Below are 19200 nucleotides of genomic sequence, written 5' to 3' on the forward strand. Positions count from 1 at the left end.
TAAAATATAAACAAAGTGTTTTGGGTAGGCTATTTTACAGCACTTTCCAAAAACGCTACATATTATTAGCCTACTATATTTATTAACAGGCATGTAAGCCTACAAAAGAGAAAAGTATATTTCTTTGAGCGACAAGTTGTAGCCTAAAATTGTGCCTTTTTTCCATTTCTAAACAGCTCTTTGACATTTGAAATCTGTTGGCTAAGATTTCGGAAAACAGTGGGAAAGATATTGATTCGCATAGCACGTACCATTGTAGTTCAGGGGAAATTGCCAGCTCTCCTCAAAAGCCCATTTTTCTTTAAAACCTTCAGCGTCCAAAAAAAAAGAGGAGAGGGAGCGGGTGCACCCGTCGGTTTCTTCGGTGATACCGGAAGCGAAAAAACAACTCAACAAGTCGGGCTGTTTCCCAGAGTTTGTTCCGTCTGTAAAAGTAAAAGCTTTTCCTGGCACTTTTGCGGAATTATCGACGTCCTCGGTTCCGTGTTTAATGTGTTTCTCCAACTGTCATCGGCCGAGCGACGGAGCCTCCCCGTCAGCACCGACCGGAGGATTCACGGGCTCGGTCGAAAAGCTCCGCGAGCGCCGGTGAACGCAGAACAGCTCGCGTGAGGGACGTGAATGTGAGTGATTTTTCGTCGTCTTTATGTCCTGAAGTCAGTTCCTGTTTGTCTTGACTGCATCTCCCCCTTTCGAGCCTCCGACTGTCCGCAGCATAACGGGACCCCCGCTGTTCCCGGACAGATGAAAGCGCGAGGCGTCGCAGTCAGTCACCAACACGAGTCGTGCACATTGCGACAGTCTAATCCGTAGACGCACCGAAGGGATCTCGCCTGTTGGCTAAAGCTTACCGCTGCTTTTAAACGCACGGGAGAGTAAACGTCCCCTCCGCGTGAGTAAATATCAGTTGTCGCCTCAGTCGACCCGAAGCTGCACCGGGGTAGCGGGTTTGGGGAGGCGTCGAGCTAGTGAATTATTGATCAATGTAGCAACTGGCAGCGTGTGGCGCTCCGCGGCCGGCCGGTGTGGCAGCTGCAGCTTTGGGGCATTAGCAGGGCTGTGGGAAAATCATGGACTGTGCGGATTACTGAACACCAAGCCAGACGGTACACACAGGGATAGACGGGTAAAAAAGAGAGAACTCAAATAGAACACGAGCAAAAGTGCAAGAACTATAGACATTCCATGAGTTCCATCTTGCATGTGGGAGCACTGATGATTATTCATCCGGGGGGGTCGACATTTTATCAACACTATCTGTCGGTAATTTTGAGGTTCGGCTTGCGCAACCCAAATTGTCTTTTGGCGCCCCTAGCGCAGTTGTCTAACTGTCAGGATACTTAAAACGTTTTAAACAAAACACTTTCGTTTATTTATGGTGTGTAATTCTACAATGATTTGGTATGACAGTTGCCTATAGTTTGCGTTGACCGTTATTAATCAGCTTTTGCTAATGCTAAATGTTCTTTATTGGAATCAGTGGTTCCATGAAGAACCTTTAGCATCCGTCTATCTATTTACAAAAGGCTCTTTATATTGGGAAAAGGTTCTTCCCACACTCCTAAAACTAAAGGTTCCAAAAGCGAGTTTTCGCAGTGATGTCAACCATTTTGGGTTCCTCAAAGAACCGTTCGGTGAAGAGTCATGTGTGAAGAATATTGAAATAATAAAGAACATTTTCTGGGATTGAAATGTTCCATTTATGTAATATGTTCTTCATGGATCCATCAATGCCAATAAAAACCTTTACCTTTAAGAGTATAAGGGGGGGCGGTTCTTTTAGGCACGGATTACTAAACGGTTCTGTGGGGAACCATAAATGGTTCTTCTGTTGCATCTCTGTAAAAACACACTTTTGGAACCTTTATTTTTAATAGTGCGTAATGACTCAATTCTAAGGACTTTTTGATTATTGGAACGTTATTTCAAACGTTGTTGAAACGTACATTTTTATGTGGGGGAAATGACCTTCCAACTCATTTTTGTGGGGTAGCCTATATGGTCAAGTCAGTAAATGTAAAGGCAGTCGAATCAGAAAAGCTCTCAGTCCTTACAAGTTAATAGGCGGTGCCAAGAGGAGTGATGATGATCCCGTTCAGCCGGTGTCTCGTGCCATCCTTCAGATTCTGTCACTTATGAAACGCCACAAACAAGACCCAACGGCCCATCAATAATACAAGAAAATGCATCAGCACAACCTTCCAATAGGCTACAAAACCGTCCAAAAGGTGTAGCATCAGATTCAGATTGCCTAGTTATTTTAAATAAGATACGACTGCATGCATGCATTCAGAAAGGGTTTCGAAGTTTATCCCCGATAGTCTATGATTAGCTCATTTCCTTAGACTTGGAGAGAGATATATCCTCTATACACAGAGTCATACATAAGATTGTGATTAAAATACATAAACAATAAACATTGAAAGAAAGTGAGAACATGTTGAACAGTTGAGCAGAATTGTTCACCACCCGCAGTTTCCAGCGTACGAATAACGATAATATAATGATAAACGAACTACATTCAGTTTACAAAATAATAATAAATATTACTGTGGATTTCTAAATAATTTCCCAGAAATAATGATCTGATACAGAGAAAATAGATCTGACTCTGATAAATATTCACTTAAAATCAAAATAAATCCATCTGGGTTTAATTTGTTTGACATCATTGTGTTATTAATATAATGATTATTTTAATTTAAATAATTTAATGACCGACACACGGGTAATGCTTCATTTTCTGGGGCAGTCAAGCATTGTCTTTTGTATTTATTTATACATTTAGCCTATACTTTTTATATGTGTATAGTAAGATAATGGGGAAATTATATGGAAAAAATCAATAACTATATGTTGATGATTTATAGGCTAGTGATAAATAAATAACACGTTTAATTTTGGCCAAATGATACTCATATGATGTATCAATAATAAATACAAATAATAATTTTAAATAATAATACGTTTTTAAACAATATTTAAATAAGCGTCCCGCATAATTAGTGGATATTTTTCGTTTTGGTGGGGATCTCTTTTTACCCACTTGCCAGATATTCTTTAAAATAAATTAAACTGTGAATTGATCAAAATAAAAACGATTTAGCATTTCATAATATTTTATACAACTTACAACGCTAATTGTGCGGATCATCAAACAAAAGCCTTTGTGAAAGAGTACAATATTTTGCATTAATTTAGCACTATAATTCATTTCCGTATACATCGATTCATTTATTAATGTTTTCTCCTTCGTTATTGATCGCCATTGATTTCGTTATTATTAGCCTAAATATAGCCTATAATTAGTCACTTTAAAACATTTCTGAACACTGTAACAAATATCCTTAACAAATGCCCTAAGACTTAGGCTACTATTGAATTAGTTATTTAATTAAACACTAACTAAAAATAACAATTCGTAATAGGCTACATGATTTTTATAATCATAATTATGATATTCTAAAATGCATTGCAGTGCAGCTTGCCGAACAGAATTTCAAATCCATTAATGTCTCACTTTAATTGTGTAGCCTAATATACAAATGTACAAAATAATGTGGCGCATTTATTGATAACTATTATTGAAGTATAATTTAATCAGCTGAATAAACCCAATAAACTACATTTATGTATTTTATGTATCAATGTATTTTAGCAAAATGTTTACAGGAACAATGACTTAAAATAATTTGCCATGAAAATTATTTTAATACAGTGAAATTTGAACTTCAGCAATATATTTAAAAAAATAAATTCAACAAACAACCTAAATAAAACTGTATCTTGGTATTAAAACAAGTAAGCTAGATTATATTTGGTATTTCATATTTATTAGGCTACAACATAAAATGACTCGCATAAAAAAGTTCGAATCTCTTCGAAAATATGATCGTTTACACCCCAATATAATCGTGTCCTTTTTAACTGTTCTGTGGTTTTAAAGTCGAATAAGCCTAATTAATAACTTTCATCCATAATTGTGATGAAGACGTGTACAATGAACATACTTTCACACACATCAAAATATGCAGTTTTGATCATCAAAAGATGCATTTATCCGCTTGTAATCGAATTCTGTGAAACTATTAAATCCCCGATATGAGTTTATTGCAGCGAGTGAGTGGCCGAGGAACTGAAAGCAGAACTTCTCACTGTGAGAAATCTTCCCCAGTGGCTCTTTTCACACGGAACAATTAGAAGCAACAGTAAACTTCATCTTTAACGATCGAATAATGCGTTCCAGGTCGAGTTTGGAGCGAATCGGACTCGCTGTTAATTGCAGCGCGGGAAAGAGTGAGAGCGGCGCGGGTTCAGCATCACTGAAATCCCGGTTAAAGTTAACGAGAGTCTATAGCGCTGCCCTGCTCGCCACAGGACCTCTTAATGTGACCGCAATGCAGCGTAGGCGGTACCACGCTGTTTTAATACCTGGCAGAAGACAAGACAGCAGCTGTAATAAACTACAGTTAAAAAGGCTCTCAGTGCAGCACAGAAGCGCTGTAGAAACCCGTGTGCATCTGACCCGAGTGGACCGTGAACAGTAGTTATTTGTACAAGGGGTCACTGCACATTTGGTGTGCTTAGGTATGAACCATTTTCATTACACAGCATGAAAACAACTGTGTCGATAAATTATAAAATAATGTACAGGCTAATTGATGCATTCAATTCTGTTTGTTAGTGACCATGCATTCTAAAAAATTCTGGGTTGTTTCAACCCAAATTTGGGTCAAATATGGACAAACACAAATGCTGGGTTAAAAATGTCATTAAAAAATGTACCGTTGAAAGTAAAAGTTGAACATTTTTAACCCAACATTTGGGTTTGTCCATATTTGACCAAAATTTGGGTTGAAACAACCCAGCATTTTTTAGAGTAAGGCTGCTTCACTGTAAAAAAAAAAAAAATGTTTTAACTTAACTAACAAATGACATGAAACAGATTAAAAAGAAAATGAGTTGAATCTTGTACTTCAAAGTTAAAACTTGTGGATCATTTAATTTTTTACACCCTCAATTCACACTAAAAATTGCTGGGTTGTTTCAACCCAAATTTGGGTGAAATATGGACAAACTCAAATGATGGGTTGAAAATATCATTTAAAACGCTAACCCAACTTCAACTTTCACTTTCAATGGTACATTTTTTAATTACATTTTTTACCCAACATTTGGGTTTGTCCATATTTGACCCAAATTTGGGTTGAAACAACCCAGCATTTTGTGTATGAAGACTACATCACTGTAAAAAAACAAACAAAAAAAAACTTGGATGTTTTAACTAAACTAGTAATTTCAATTTAAATGACATGAAACGGATTTTAAAAAATGAGATAAATCTTGTACTTCAAAGTTAAAAATGTCATAGCTTACACTCTAAAAAATGCTGGGTTATTTCAACCCAAATTTAGGTCAAATATGGACAAACCCAAATGTTGGGTTAAAAATGTAATTTAAAATGTTAACCCAACTTCAACTTTTACTTTCAACGGTATTTTTAACCCAACATTTTGGGTTAAAACAACCCAGCATTGTTTAGAGTGTATGAATCATTACATTTTTTGTTGTTGTCATCAATAATACAAAAGCACAATGCCACTAAACAAAGACACCATGTAACAAATACATGCAACACAAACCATCCAATACACAACTATAACAAAAATAAGAAATTCTTTAAAAAAAATGTGACGTTTATGGAGATTTTTACGAATGCCGAATTTTTCCTCAAGCTAGAAGACAATCACTTTTTATTTATAAAATTGGTGCAACACTCTCAGAAAGAAAAAAAAAGGTACAAAAGCTGTCACTGGGGCGGTACCTTTTCAAAAGCACCCTTTAGGTACAAAAGTGTACCTTTTGAAAAGGTACCGCCCCAGTGACAGCTTTTGTACCTTTTTTTTCTGAGAGTGAAGCCTCTGTCAATGCCTTTGTGATTTATAATTATAATTCAGATCATCATGAGCAATAACTTAATTACAACTGTGTGCCAGTTTTCTTAAACTGAGGAAATTGTTTTAAGAATGCTGGGTTGGGTAAAACATGGACAAACCCAAACGTGTGGTTAAAATGTAATTTCAAAAAAATTAACCCAAAGGCTTGGATTGTCCATATTTGACCCAAATTTGAGTTAAAACAACCAAGCATTTTTTAGAGTGTAAATTTAAAAAAAAAATACTATTAATAATACACTAGATTTAAAATGATTTAAAAACATTACTTGTTGCAATATAAACCTCTTAAATAAGACATTGAAATTACAACATGACTGATGTGTAAGCATTTAATGATTTATTTTTGCGAGAGATAGATGAAAACTGCCTCCTCTCTTCTTTTAATCTGGCTCTCTAAGTGCCGTTTTGAATTACAAAACATTCTCTCTCTTTTTTCCCCCCCGCCACTTTTTCTTTTCTTGGTATTCTGTAACGGTCTTCTGCTGTTCATTTTAAGGAGAAATGGAAGCCGGAGAGAGAGAAAAAAAAAACAACAAGAAAAACACAGTTACTCCCAAGCAACAAAGTGGTAAGAATGCGAGTCTTGGCTTCGACTGCTGCTCTTAACATTTTCTCATCTAAAAGAGGACAGTTTTCAGAAAGTGTGAATGGATTTAAGACACACATTGGATCATAATTCACTGCAGGACATATCCTGTAATAGGAGGTATTACGGGAAATGGAATTGACATCATTTTAAATTATGAACTCGATTCTGAGAGCGAAAGGAAAAAGAGCTTTCCCCACAGCTCAGGTGACCGACAGCAGTGTGTGTGGTGTTTTAGTGAGGGGTGTGTCGAGCAGTTCATTTATCTGTAGTTCACCACCACAGGCCTCGTGGTCTGATAGCTGTAGATTTGCCTGGCAGACCACAGCGAGGGCGCTTCGGTGCGGATAACCATATCTATGCAGAATTCTGGCCTACAACAATCTGAGTTGTTTCGGCGTACGTGACCTGAGCCTCAACAGGCGCGCATGACAAGGCCAATGTTGTTTGGTCAAACGTCAGCGTAGACCACAAAAAAGGGAAGTTTCTTCCAGTGTTATATGTCAAAGAAGGATTATAGTAATAAAATGTTCACTGCTGTGACTTAAACCTACACTCTAAAAAATGTTGGGTTGTTGTAGCCCTCAATCGGGTCATGGGGTCTATATGACCCCAATTGACTTTTACGTAGCCCTCAAACCGTATTCACTTTATAGCCCTTAATCCTGTAATTGTGGAATTTTTATTTATTATAAATGTTATATCACTGTCTTCGATAAAGTTTTGTCTATCCATTTATGGTATTCTTTGTTAATTTTGGGGGTATTTTTGAATTTATTTACTTCAAAAAGTATCATATTTTCTATGTAAATTATTTCTATGTAAATTAATTACTATGTAGTTTTATTTATTTATTTATTTATTTAAAGTTCTTAGAGCTAAAACCTAAAGATGAAGTGACTTTTCTGTCACCTGGTGTCTAATTTCGGCTTATTTTCGAATGCTCTAAATTATTATTTTTTTCTATTCATTTCTATGGGTGCCCATTTTTGACCCAAATACAAGATTAAGGATTTTTTTTCACCCACTTAACATTGTAGAATTGAGTAAAAATAAATTGTGTGTGTTCAGGAGGCAAACTTAGGAAAAGTAGCCAAGTCTTGTACCGCTCAGATCAAGGGAAGTATTTTTTAAAAATAAATCAAAACTATTTTTCCTACATTTGTCCAGAATACGGCTTTAGGGTTAATATAAAAAAAGGATTCCCTTCATCTCAGTGGAATAAGATTTTGTGACTTTTCATAAATTATCTATCTATACACACACACACACACAAACTGGGCTTGATTCAGTTGTTCTGAAGGTATGTAAAAAAATATTTACACTTCTGGTTTTCAGGGTCAATATGACCCCACATTGAAATGAATGGGAAATGTGAAAAAAACGAAATATATTTTCTTAATGTTTCAAAAAAAAAAAAAATTCGGCATAAATCTGAATTTTTACACACAGAAATGAAGGCCTAGTTCTTGAGCATAAATGCAATGTATCATAAAAATAATATTTCATATGCAAGCTAATGGTGTAGTTGAGGAATTGCGTGGTATATGGATACAAAAGTACTTTATATCTCCAAAAACACGGCATTAATGAATAGATGAGAAGTAAACAAACAAAAAAAATGATATGTTATTTGTATGATTAAAAATGTATATTTTTTGTACAATTACTCAATCAATTGTTGGGGTCGTATAGACCCTGAAGCCCAGAAGTGTAAACAGGAAACTAAGACCATTTGAAGGTTAACCCAATTTTGGGTCAAATACGGCCAATGGGTTACATTTTTAACCCAATGTTTGACTTTGTCCATATTTGACCCAAAATAACCCAGCATTTTTTAGAGTTGGCTTAATTTCATCCTCTAAACTTCTATGTACAAAGAATCCCAAAATATATGAATGCTCTTGTTGGTCCAATGACCGAAATTTGTATCCAAATCTCTTCCTCTTTCTTACTTAGCAAAGCCACAAAGACATGTAACTTTTTTTCCACTCACATCCCTTCATTTAATAATCTCTGCTTTAACACGTCTGTTTCCCACACAGCCTGCATTAACCACAAGGCAAATTTTCCGAGGGGGAAAACCGCCTCTACACGGGCCTCAGAAGAACCCTCCGAAATTAATGTTTCAATTTGTGTCATTTTGAAATTTCAAGTCATACTTTCCATTGCAGTGTTCATGTTCCTGTGCAATAACGTAAGCAAATAGTGTAATAATCCTCCCGCGAACAAGGAGGACATTGTTATTGTTGCACAGTTTTCACTACTAAATGTTCAAATATAACACGGTCACTGTAGTACACTCAGCTTTTGCATTCATTTAACTTTTAATAACTGAGCATCTGGTGTCAAAAAGTTGCCATGTAAAGCTAGAGTTAAAGCTGCATCTGAAATCTCACACTTCCCTACTGTATAATAGGCGATGTGACAAAAGTAGTTTGTCAGAATTCACAATACTCATAAAAAGAGTAGGCTAACATTACCTGGATGACCGACTTCAATGGGAACCAAACGGTTCAAGGTCCAAAAGAACAAATTAACAAAACAAAATGAACAAATCTTTTTTCGTGTCATTTGGTTCATTCAATGAATGAAATGAACGAGTTGACTCAGGAAAAGATTTGTTCATTTTGATGAACGAGTTTGAACAGGAGAGTCACGAACGTGCATCACAGAACAGAGCAAGGCGAGCATTTGTTATTTATTTATTAAATGAGCGATCGTTTCGCTTGATAAGACCCTTATTTATCGTCTGGAATGATTTAAAGCCCTTTGAACAGTTTGCACTGAAACTCTTTTGGACCTTGAACCATTTTGGACCTTGGTTTTGGACCTTGGTTCCCATTGAAGTCCATTATATGGAGAAAAATCCTGGAATGTTTTCATCAAAAACCTTAATTTCTTTTCGACTGAAGAAAGAAAGACATGGATATCTTGGATGACATGGGGGTGAGTAAATTATCAGCAAAAGTTTTTCTGAAAGTGAACTACTCCTTTAAGTACCAACTGGAGAGAGTATGTGATTCGGGACGCAGATGTATTTTTGTAGCATTTTAGCACTTCTGGTTCCAACATCCTGAAGTCAATGGGTTTTTGGTTAAATGCCTGAAATAAGGTCTGTGGTGAAAAACAAGCTCAAGAATTTTTCATGTTTTGTTTAACGGCATAACATACTTCAATAATACTCGTGGTATTATTAAATCTTTTACTTGTCTTGAGAAAGGCAGTCGATTAAAAAGTTAGTTTGGCGAGTACATTAAACCGGTAAACTCACCATGTCCGCTTTCACTATTCTATTCTAACTCACACTTTCAGGGAAAATGTGTTTAAATAAAGTCAGAAAAGCCTACGTTCAGCTTTGTATTTAGGCTTCAAAATCCATAAAAAATCATCTCAAAATGTTTAAGAATCAAACTTTTGTTGGTCACTGAGCTTATGCAGTAATCCAAAAGCCAATGGAAAAAAAGTCCTACTTGATTTTTGTCGAGGGAACCAGGGTGACGTAAACTTCTGCGTTGGCCTAATAATACCCCACTGCAATGATGGACTCTTCAACCAGCTGAAGACCAGGTGCATCTCACACAACTCTGACTGCAATCAGGGTAAAGTTCAATCTTAACCCGAGGCCTGTCTGTGATGAGCTAAGCCTGGACCACCAGCAACTCCACACAAACGATGTTCCTTAAAAGCCAAATCATGTTCTGTTGTACTGGATCACCGCAAAGTGACCTTATCAGCTGAGCACACTGCCCGTGGCGTTTAGCCTGGGATCCGCCTAGGGTCACTGGCTGCTCTTCAACTCGTGTCCTTCACTTACAGCTAAAGCCCACCAGACAAACACTCAAATATGCCACTTTGGACTATTTCGTTCATTTAGTTTGAGATTTTTCTAAAAAGTTGTCCCATTGCCTATGAATTTTCCTGCCTTTTACTAGTCAAATGCATGAGGTTGACCAAGAAACCAATGGTTTGATGACAACATGGTCTCCGTTGGCCCTTGTTACCTCATTTCTGGAAGCCCCTGCGGTGCAAGAGGTCAGACTCCTGGGTGGACGCCACCAATCCAGCCGCTGTTGAAGAGTCGAGGGCGTTGACTTTGGCTCTTTGGGGTCTTTCAGAGCCGAGGGCTTTCGGGCAGATGCTATAGGGGGTCATTGGCGTGTGAAACAGGATTGCTGGATGCATTGCGTTTCTGTATTCTGAGCTCAGATTTATGTAGATTGCAAGGACTGTAGAAAGACTCAGTTATAATATAAATAACAATGTCCAATTACAAACAAGTTTGGTTTTGTGTACAAAAAACTTTTGCTGATGATTTACTCATGTCCACGTCTTTCTTTCTTCAGTCGAAAAGAAATTAAGGTTTTTGACGAAAACATTCCAGGATTTTCTCCATATAATGGACTTCATTGGGAACCAAACGGTTCAAAGTCCAAATGAGAGTTTCAGTGCAGCTTCAAAGGGCTTTAAACGACACCAGACGATGAATCTAGGACTCAAAAAAAGATTTGTTCATTTTGATGAACAAGTTCGAACAGGAGATTAATGAACGCGCGTCACAGAACAGAGCAAGGTGAGCATTTGTGCTTATAAAACTTAAACGTTTATTTTTTTAAATGAGCGATCGTTTCGCTAGATAAGACCCTTATTCATCGTCTGGTGTCGTTTAAAGCTGCATTGAAACTGTTTTTTGGACCTTAAACCGTTTGGTTCCCATTGAAGTCCATTATATGGAGAAAATTATGGAATGTTTTTATACTCCTTAAACACCAGAGCTACTTTTAAATGGCAAAAACCAGGTAAAAATGGCACATGATGTGAAAAGATTAAAACCTTTCTGATTTTGTTGGAAAGTCTCAGGCGAATAAAACAATTTCAAACCAACAAAAAGACGTTGACATGAAGATGTGGTGGTTGTTGTTTTTTTACAATGTGTCCTTCTGTTTTACCTTTTCAACATTATTCATGAAGCATTATTGAGATTTGACTCAAGGGCATACAGTGTTAACACGGCTGTTTTACTCTTGGCTGGCTGTAGCTTTGAAGCACACTTGGTGTGCAACAAGGCAAGAATTAGTTTAATAAAGCCATTTTATAGCTAAAGTTTTGTTGAGTTTGCGACTCCTGACTGGGAGGCTTTTGTTCTTAACGCTTTTCTTTCTTCAGTTTTTGGATGATGTCCTGTTTAACTCAAGCCTGATGAATTCTGCTTATGTTTTTATTTTTCACTCTTATTCTACCCGTCTCTCTTCCCTTACAATACCTGGCCTTTACATCTTTCATTTTGTTTTCTGTCTTTTAAAGTTTACATTTCTCATCTCTGTATTGTGAGCTTCAGCCGTTTTCTTTCCAGTTCTCCATCTGGCCCTGATTACAAGTGACTGATTCGCATCAATCAGAATTTATGAAGGAGTCATACCTGTATAGATCTGCTGTTGTTATTTCAGTTCTCATGAATTCCTGACAGCAAGAGTCAGAGGAAAATAAATCTTCCAAGAGGCCAGAACGATCAAAAACGTTGAGAAATTACAACTTCTTCTGGACTTTAAAAAAGCAGTACTGAATAAACTTAACAGAACGTTAACAATATATGATCATAAAGTAGAATATAACACATAAATTTGATATATTTAACTGTATAAAATATGCATTTAAAACATTTTTTATATTAAAACGGCACCTCATTATGTGCTCAAGCCACAAGAAAAAAAAATTGACTTCCAAAGCTTCTGTACTTTCCTTTTTTTATTTTGCACTTTTATTTTGTTGCTCTTTTTTTGTATAATTTAAGGTATCAACAAATACTGATATATGCAATTAATTTGAATGGTCAGGAATGTGTGTATGTATAATATATATATTTGTGTGTGTGTATTTAGTTACATTTTATAGTCATGCATAAAAAGCTTTGTTATAATAGAAATACAGAAAAGAGCTACAGAGAAGAGCATGAGGACAAAACCAACGGATAGTTAATTCTTTGGCATTAGTGAGAATCATTTGGCAATAAAATTTCAATGAGACAATGAATATTTATGATGACTTGCTGAAACCACACACACACACACACCCTCCAACACTTGGTCGCAGCACATGGAGAGCCAGCTGTTGCCGGATGACCTGGGCATCTGCCCTCTCAGATAGGAAGAGATTACAAATATCAGTCGAACTGTGACAAAAAATGATTGGTGGTGTTTAATTACTGTCCCTAAACCCAACAATCAATTACTCCACCTTCTTCTGTCTAACTCGACGTCTCTGTCTTGTCCCAGTCATGAACATTTATGAACAATGCTTTAGTATGTCTATGCTATGTATAGTATACTGTATATACCCATCTTGTTTCTTTCCTCGCCACTTCTCTTAATTTCATTAGTATACTAAGACACACACACACACACCACACCCAGCTTTCTCTCAGTCTCATGAGTGCCAGTGCCCAGGCTGTGATGCCAACAGTGCAAAACTCATGCCCAGACCTTCTGCTGCCCCAGATAGCACACTGTGTGTGTGTGTGTGTGTGTGTGTGCAGATGCAGAGGGCAGTGGGGATTAGTGAATAGATCTCTACATGCAGCATGCTTCACTCACACACACTCACACACACACGCAAGAATATTACTTAGTAAGTTAAATGCTCCTTTATATTGTCTTATTCATTATTAAATAATATTTATTTTGAAAAATATGATTTAAATGCAAAATATGTCGCTTTGCAGAAGCATAAAAATGTACATGGGGTCACATGACCAACAATGATGATAACGACTGATAATAGTAAAAATATATAAACAGTATAGAGCTTTTTGTCAATGCTCAAGATTATTATCATTAAACATTTGAGCAGCAAAGTAAGCAAACAGAAATAAACATTTATTCATTTGGCAGGTGCTACATCACCCAAAGCGAGTTGCAATGCCTTCAAGGTGTGCATGTTATCGGGTTGTGTTTTCTGGGAATTCATCCAACCCATGACTTTGGAAGAGCAATGCTCCACCAGCGGAGCAATGGGAACTATATCAATATATACAACAACAAAATATGACACCACACCCAGCAGAAAGACTGAAGGACAGGTTACAGGTTACACACCTGCATGAACCTCCAACAACACATGAAAGTTGAGCTCGAGACTCGAGAGGCAGAGCTTGAAACCCATGCATCCACACCAACAGATGTCAGTAATCAGTGTAAAGACAAAGAAACATATCAAAACTTCCTGATGAACAACAGATAAAACAGACAGATATACCAGATACAATGATGCACAGACTGATAGACAGACAGATATTGATGTCTTCACTATACTATGTGTTACAAGCGTTGGCAATATTGTAATATGTACAGTCATGCCAATAAAGCTATTTGAATTGAATTGAATTGACAGATAAAGAGACAGACAGAAAGATAGACAGAACGGCAGACAAAGAGACAGAGATAGACAGACAGACATAGATAGACAGAATGACAGACAGACAGATAAAGAGACAGACAGAGAGATAGATAGACAGAATGATAGATAGATAAAGAGGCAGAAAGAAAGATAGATAGACAGACAGAATGACAGATAAGAGACAGACAGACAGAAAGATAGATAGACAGACAGATAGATAGATAAAGAGAGAGAGGTAGACAGATGGATACAGAAAGATAGGGAGAAAGACAGATAGATAGATAGATAGATAGATAGATAGATAGATAGATAGATAGATAGATAGATAGATAGATAGATAGATAGATAGATAGATAGATAGATAGATAGATAGATAGATAGATAGACAAATACAGACAGGACGACAGATAAAGAGACAGACAGTCAGATAGATAGACAGACAAATAAAGAGATAGACAGACAGAAAGATAAATAGATAGAACGACAGACAGACAGAATGACAGATAAAGAGACAGACAGACAGACAGATAAAGAGACAGACAGACAGACAGATAAAGAGACAGACAGACAGATGAATAAAGAGACAGACAGACAGATAAAGAGACAGACAGAAAGGTAGATAGACAGACAGATAAAGAGACAGACAGAAAGGTAGATAGACAGAATGACAGACATAGATAGATAGAACGACAGACAGACAAAGGGACAAACAGATATATAGATAGATAGATAGATAGATAGATAGATAGATAGATAGATAGATAGATAGATAGATAGATAGATAGATAGATAGATAGATAGATAGATAGATAGATAGATAGATAGATAGATAGATAGATAGATAGATAGATAGCTGCGGGACAAACTGTATTTTATCAACAACACAACACAATGTCCGAGTTAAAGGGATTCGAGACGTTGGTTGGTTGTGTCTTCAGAGGTATTGTGTTAGTTCAGCGCTGGTAAGTGAATTAAAGGGCATTAGAGCGTCCGGCGCTATGAGCTTCACATTAGCTGCTAACCGAGAGCTGCGTCTCACAGGAGGGACAAACCTCAGACGACGCCAAGACTTCGAGAAAACGTGTGAGAGGGTCTGTCTGTCTGCCTGTACGAGCGAGGAAAGTGTGAGAGAAAGACTATTAGTCGACGCTGTGATTATCAAGGCAGTTAAAAGCATGGCACTGCCTCAGTGAGTGTGTGTGTGTGTGTGTGTGTGTGTGTGCGAGTGTGTAAAGTGCCTGGCGCGAGGTGCTAATTTAGAGGAATTAAAGAGCACTAGACAGGGCGCTTTTGTGGCAGCAATTCCTGGTCTAATCTGCCTGCGCCTCAACGGACACACACACACACACAGAGAGAGAGAGAGAGAGAGAGAGCTGAGATCGGGCACCAGGCCCATATCACTCCAGGCTATATGGAAAGCTACAACCACAGAGAGAGAGAGCGAGCGAGAGAGACACACAAACATATAGTTTTCGAAATGCACACTGTCTAATCCTACCAAGAAAACATTACAGTTCCTTTATTGTGCCGCTCTAAAGTCTTGTTGGAATTACATTCTTATTAGCATGCTGTGGTTTTGTCTTACTGCTCAAATTGGTCCCCCAGCGATCAGCTCGAGCAATCATCGTCACACCACAACAAATGCACTTTCTTCACCGTGGCTTTGGTAAGAAAGTGTCTGCCAAGCACATAAATGTAAACACACACCGAATTTAACAGAGTAATGAGGTTGATTTCATACCGGGCGTCAGCGGCAGAGCCACAGCGGACTACAGGGAATGCTAAAATGTGTTTTAACAGTAAAAAATAAGAATAAATCTATTTTTATTGATTTACTTTTTCATTTCATTCATGTTTTTGACTCTGCTCACCAAATGATCAAAAACACAGTAAAAACTGCAATACAGTCAAATATTATAACAACTTAAATGAAATGCTTTCTATGTTAATATATATCAAAATGTAATATGATCATTACTCCAGTCACATGATCCTTCAGAAATCACTCAAATATGATGATTTGATGCTCAGGAAACATTTATGATGATTATCAGTGTTGAAAACAGTCATATTTTTGTGTTGATTAATACAAATGTATTAGTAAAATAGAAATATTTTGTAACATTATAAATACTGTTAATCGATTTAATGCATCGTTGCTAAATAAAAGTATTAATTTCTTTCAAAATAAAAATCTTACTGACTCTAACTTGAAATCTAACTTTAAATCTTTTTTAAAAATTAAAAAAAAAATCTAACTTGTGAGACGTAATGTATGCTTCAGTGTTTCTTTCTGATCTTTCCTGCAAAATTTATTGTGATAAGCTCTATAAAAATGTATTTCTATACAACTAGAAAAAAATGTCTAATGTAACTGTAGAAATACTGTTAATTAGTGTGCAAAATTATGCATAATAAAATATTTTGTTCACCTTATTTGTATATTTTTTAAAGACACCTTTTCCTTGACAACATAATAAAAATAATAATTTAAAAGGCTTAATTAGGGGAAAAAAATATCATTTTAAAATAGAAACAAATAAATATTCAAATGGTAGGCATCTTTATTTTTAAACTTCTTTAATAACATCTTTGATTTCTTATGATGATCTGAAATTTGTCTTTTTATAATATCACACTTAGTTTTATTTAGGGTTTTTAAACGATTAATCGCATCCAAAATAAAAGTTTGTGTTTACATACTATATGTGGGTGCACTGTGTATAATTATTTCAAATATATAAATAAATACACACACATGCATGTATATATTTAAGAAATATTTTCATGTATATACTGTATCTAGATTTATATAATATATAAATATTTTATATATAAATAATATTTATTTCTTACATATACAAGCATGTGTGTGTATTTATTTATATATACAAAATAATTATACACAGTGCAACCACATATATTATGTAAACACAAACTTTTATTTTGGATGCGATTAATCGCGATTAATCGTTTGACAGCCCAACTATTTATTTTATGTAGAGTATATGAATCTCTGAGAATGATAATATATAAGCCTAGCTGATGTTACAACAGCACATTTCAAACCTCCTGGTTTCACATGCATACACACACAGCGGTGTGTAGACCTATGGGAGCCTCTACTAAACTCAAACAAAATGTATATCCATATACAATAACTTTGCTGATCACCACAAATGAGTAATTGTGTCCACACACATTTAATCATGGTTTGATTTTAATTCGCCCCCCGAAAGAAAAAAAAAAAGGATACACACTCTTCCCCCTCCCCCGTTTCTTTTTAACACCCTATCAATTTCTCTGTACCCACTTATTTCCCGTAATAACTTTCAAAGGTTGCCGGGCAACATGTTGTTCTTTTTTAAGTTACCATGGCATTTATTTGGCATACGGTATCCTTTCTCACTGAGAACATGGGGGTTGCCATGGTATCAGTGGGCACCTTATAAAGCAAACTATTGTGTGTGTGTGTGTGTGTGTGTGTGTGTGTGTGTGTGTGTGTGTGTTGTAAAAACCGATGCCAGGTTCCTTTAAGTCTCAGGCACTCTAGATGCCCAGAATGTTGAGAAATACTAGACTGCATCATTATAACTACCACACACACAACTGCACTTTAAAACGTCAAAAGGCCCCCACATTTACGCTTGTTTAACTTTTACAGGGTCATATTAAGATTTCTTCAACTTTCATGAATATTTTCACCTAAAACGCACTGCTCATATTCCGTCAACATGCTTAACAACCCAAACATTAGGTTATTTTTCATTATTTATCAATATTCACTAGGTTGTTTTTCAGCCCATGTTTGGGTCAAACATGGACAAACCTAACCGTTGGGTTTAAATTTTTTAAATAAGATTTTTTAACCGGTTGGGTTTGTCAATATTTGACCCAAACCTGAGTTGAAACAACCCAGCAATTTTACTTATTGCACTTTTCTACAATTTTTTAATTATTTTTATGCAGAGGTCAAAATGACTGCAAACAGAATTGTCAAGCTATATACAGCAAAGGTTTAAATCCTTAATAATATCTACCTGCGGTGTCTTAACAATATAGGAACATTGTAAAAATTTTAAATGTAATGTAAATTGTAAAATATAGTTCAAATGTATTTTCTTTTAATGCATACAGTACTGGGTCTCTTCCAAACTTAGTCTCATTTAAAAGTGAATTCGGATGTTTCACTATATTTTAGGGAAGACATTACACATTTTAGAGAGGAGGGTGATTCCACATTTAATAAAAAATAAAAAATAAATACTAAATATAAAAAGGAGGGTGATTGCATTTGCTAAAGCGCATCTCTAAACCCAAGCCTTCACACAAACCTGTTGACATCAAAAGCAAAACTCTATAGTGAAATATAGATATATAGATATAATAATAACGGTCCAATACAAGTAGTATCTGTTCACACAATAAGCATAAGCACAAACACACTTGTCAGAGTATCATTAAATTGAGACGGGTGACGTTTTAGCTTTTTTTTGTAGATTTATATTAAGGTATAGGAAATTAAAGTCATTTTCAAAATAACCTCTGGCGCCCTCTAGTGTATTCAATGGTTTGGTACAACACTCGATTTAATAATAGGCCTACGTGGAATAACTTCTGTTTGTTTTGAACAAAACGTTAATTACAGGTTATAAAAGTAGCGAAGTCGAATTAATCTTTAAAACGTCTTCATGATAGCATACACAAGTTCTTCTGATCAATTAAAAATGTCGTCAATATGGTTATGCCTAAATGAAACCAGCCGTTTATTTCGTGGTAGATCTCATTTTGAGCTTTCTCAACAACAGCAGAATTAAAGCGACAAAGGTAAACCTCAAAGGTCAGGTATGAGTCTGCACAGATCTCAGACAGGATTCACCGTGTCATAAAGGAGCACTTGAACTAATAAAGCTTAACAGTACTTACCGATGAACCTGCTGACTGACTCCAGAGGCCGCAAGAGTCCGGGCGAGCAAACACAGTCACGTGACACTTTTCCAGAATCGGCGCCAAAAACACTTTAAACTCTAAAATATAAAATAAAAGGAAGTCATATGTTGTTATTTTCCTTTACATCGTGTAATGGGCTTAACCTTCAGAAAGTCAAACTGTTAGTAGTAGCCTATGTGCTGATTTGATACATATTTAGGCATATTTAGGCCTGTGGACATAATATTTTTACACTAGGCCTATTTTTACAATTTAGTGCAGTTTGACTCGAAATTATGCACTATACAATATTTTGTTCACCAGTGGTATTTACCT

General features: G+C 36.2%; 1 protein-coding gene and 1 long non-coding RNA gene across 17 annotated transcripts in view; one reads left to right on the forward strand and one right to left on the reverse strand.

Annotated features, from left to right (window-relative positions):
• nfixa (nuclear factor I/Xa) overlaps positions 1–18955 on the reverse strand; it is a 127516-nt gene extending 108561 nt beyond the window's left edge. For 2 of the 15 annotated variants that reach the window (XM_039686392.2, XM_039686323.2), the window contains exon 1: positions 252–1190. In XM_039686392.2, coding sequence (XP_039542326.1) covers positions 252–254 — 3 coding nt within the window. In that variant the 5' untranslated portion in view covers positions 255–1190. Of the gene's footprint in view, positions 1–251; positions 1193–18861 lie in introns of those variants that run through there. The other 13 variants (XM_039686401.2, XM_039686348.2, XM_039686314.2 and 10 more) reach the window with 10 other exon arrangements.
• LOC148978481 (uncharacterized) lies at positions 506–14390 on the forward strand. Of its 2 annotated transcripts, XR_016168802.1 has the most exons (3): positions 506–623; positions 6454–6525; positions 8589–14390. It is a non-coding gene; the product is annotated as an uncharacterized LOC148978481 (long non-coding RNA). The 2 variants fall into 2 exon arrangements; XR_016168801.1 differs by lacking the exon at positions 8589–14390 and having other exon boundaries at positions 6454–7821.
• Positions 18956–19200: the final 245 nt, after the last annotated feature.

The sequence above is a fragment of the Pimephales promelas genome, chromosome 6, assembly GCF_988280905.1.
Source record: "Pimephales promelas chromosome 6, fPimPro1.hap1.1, whole genome shotgun sequence".
NCBI lineage: Eukaryota > Metazoa > Chordata > Actinopteri > Cypriniformes > Leuciscidae > Pimephales > Pimephales promelas.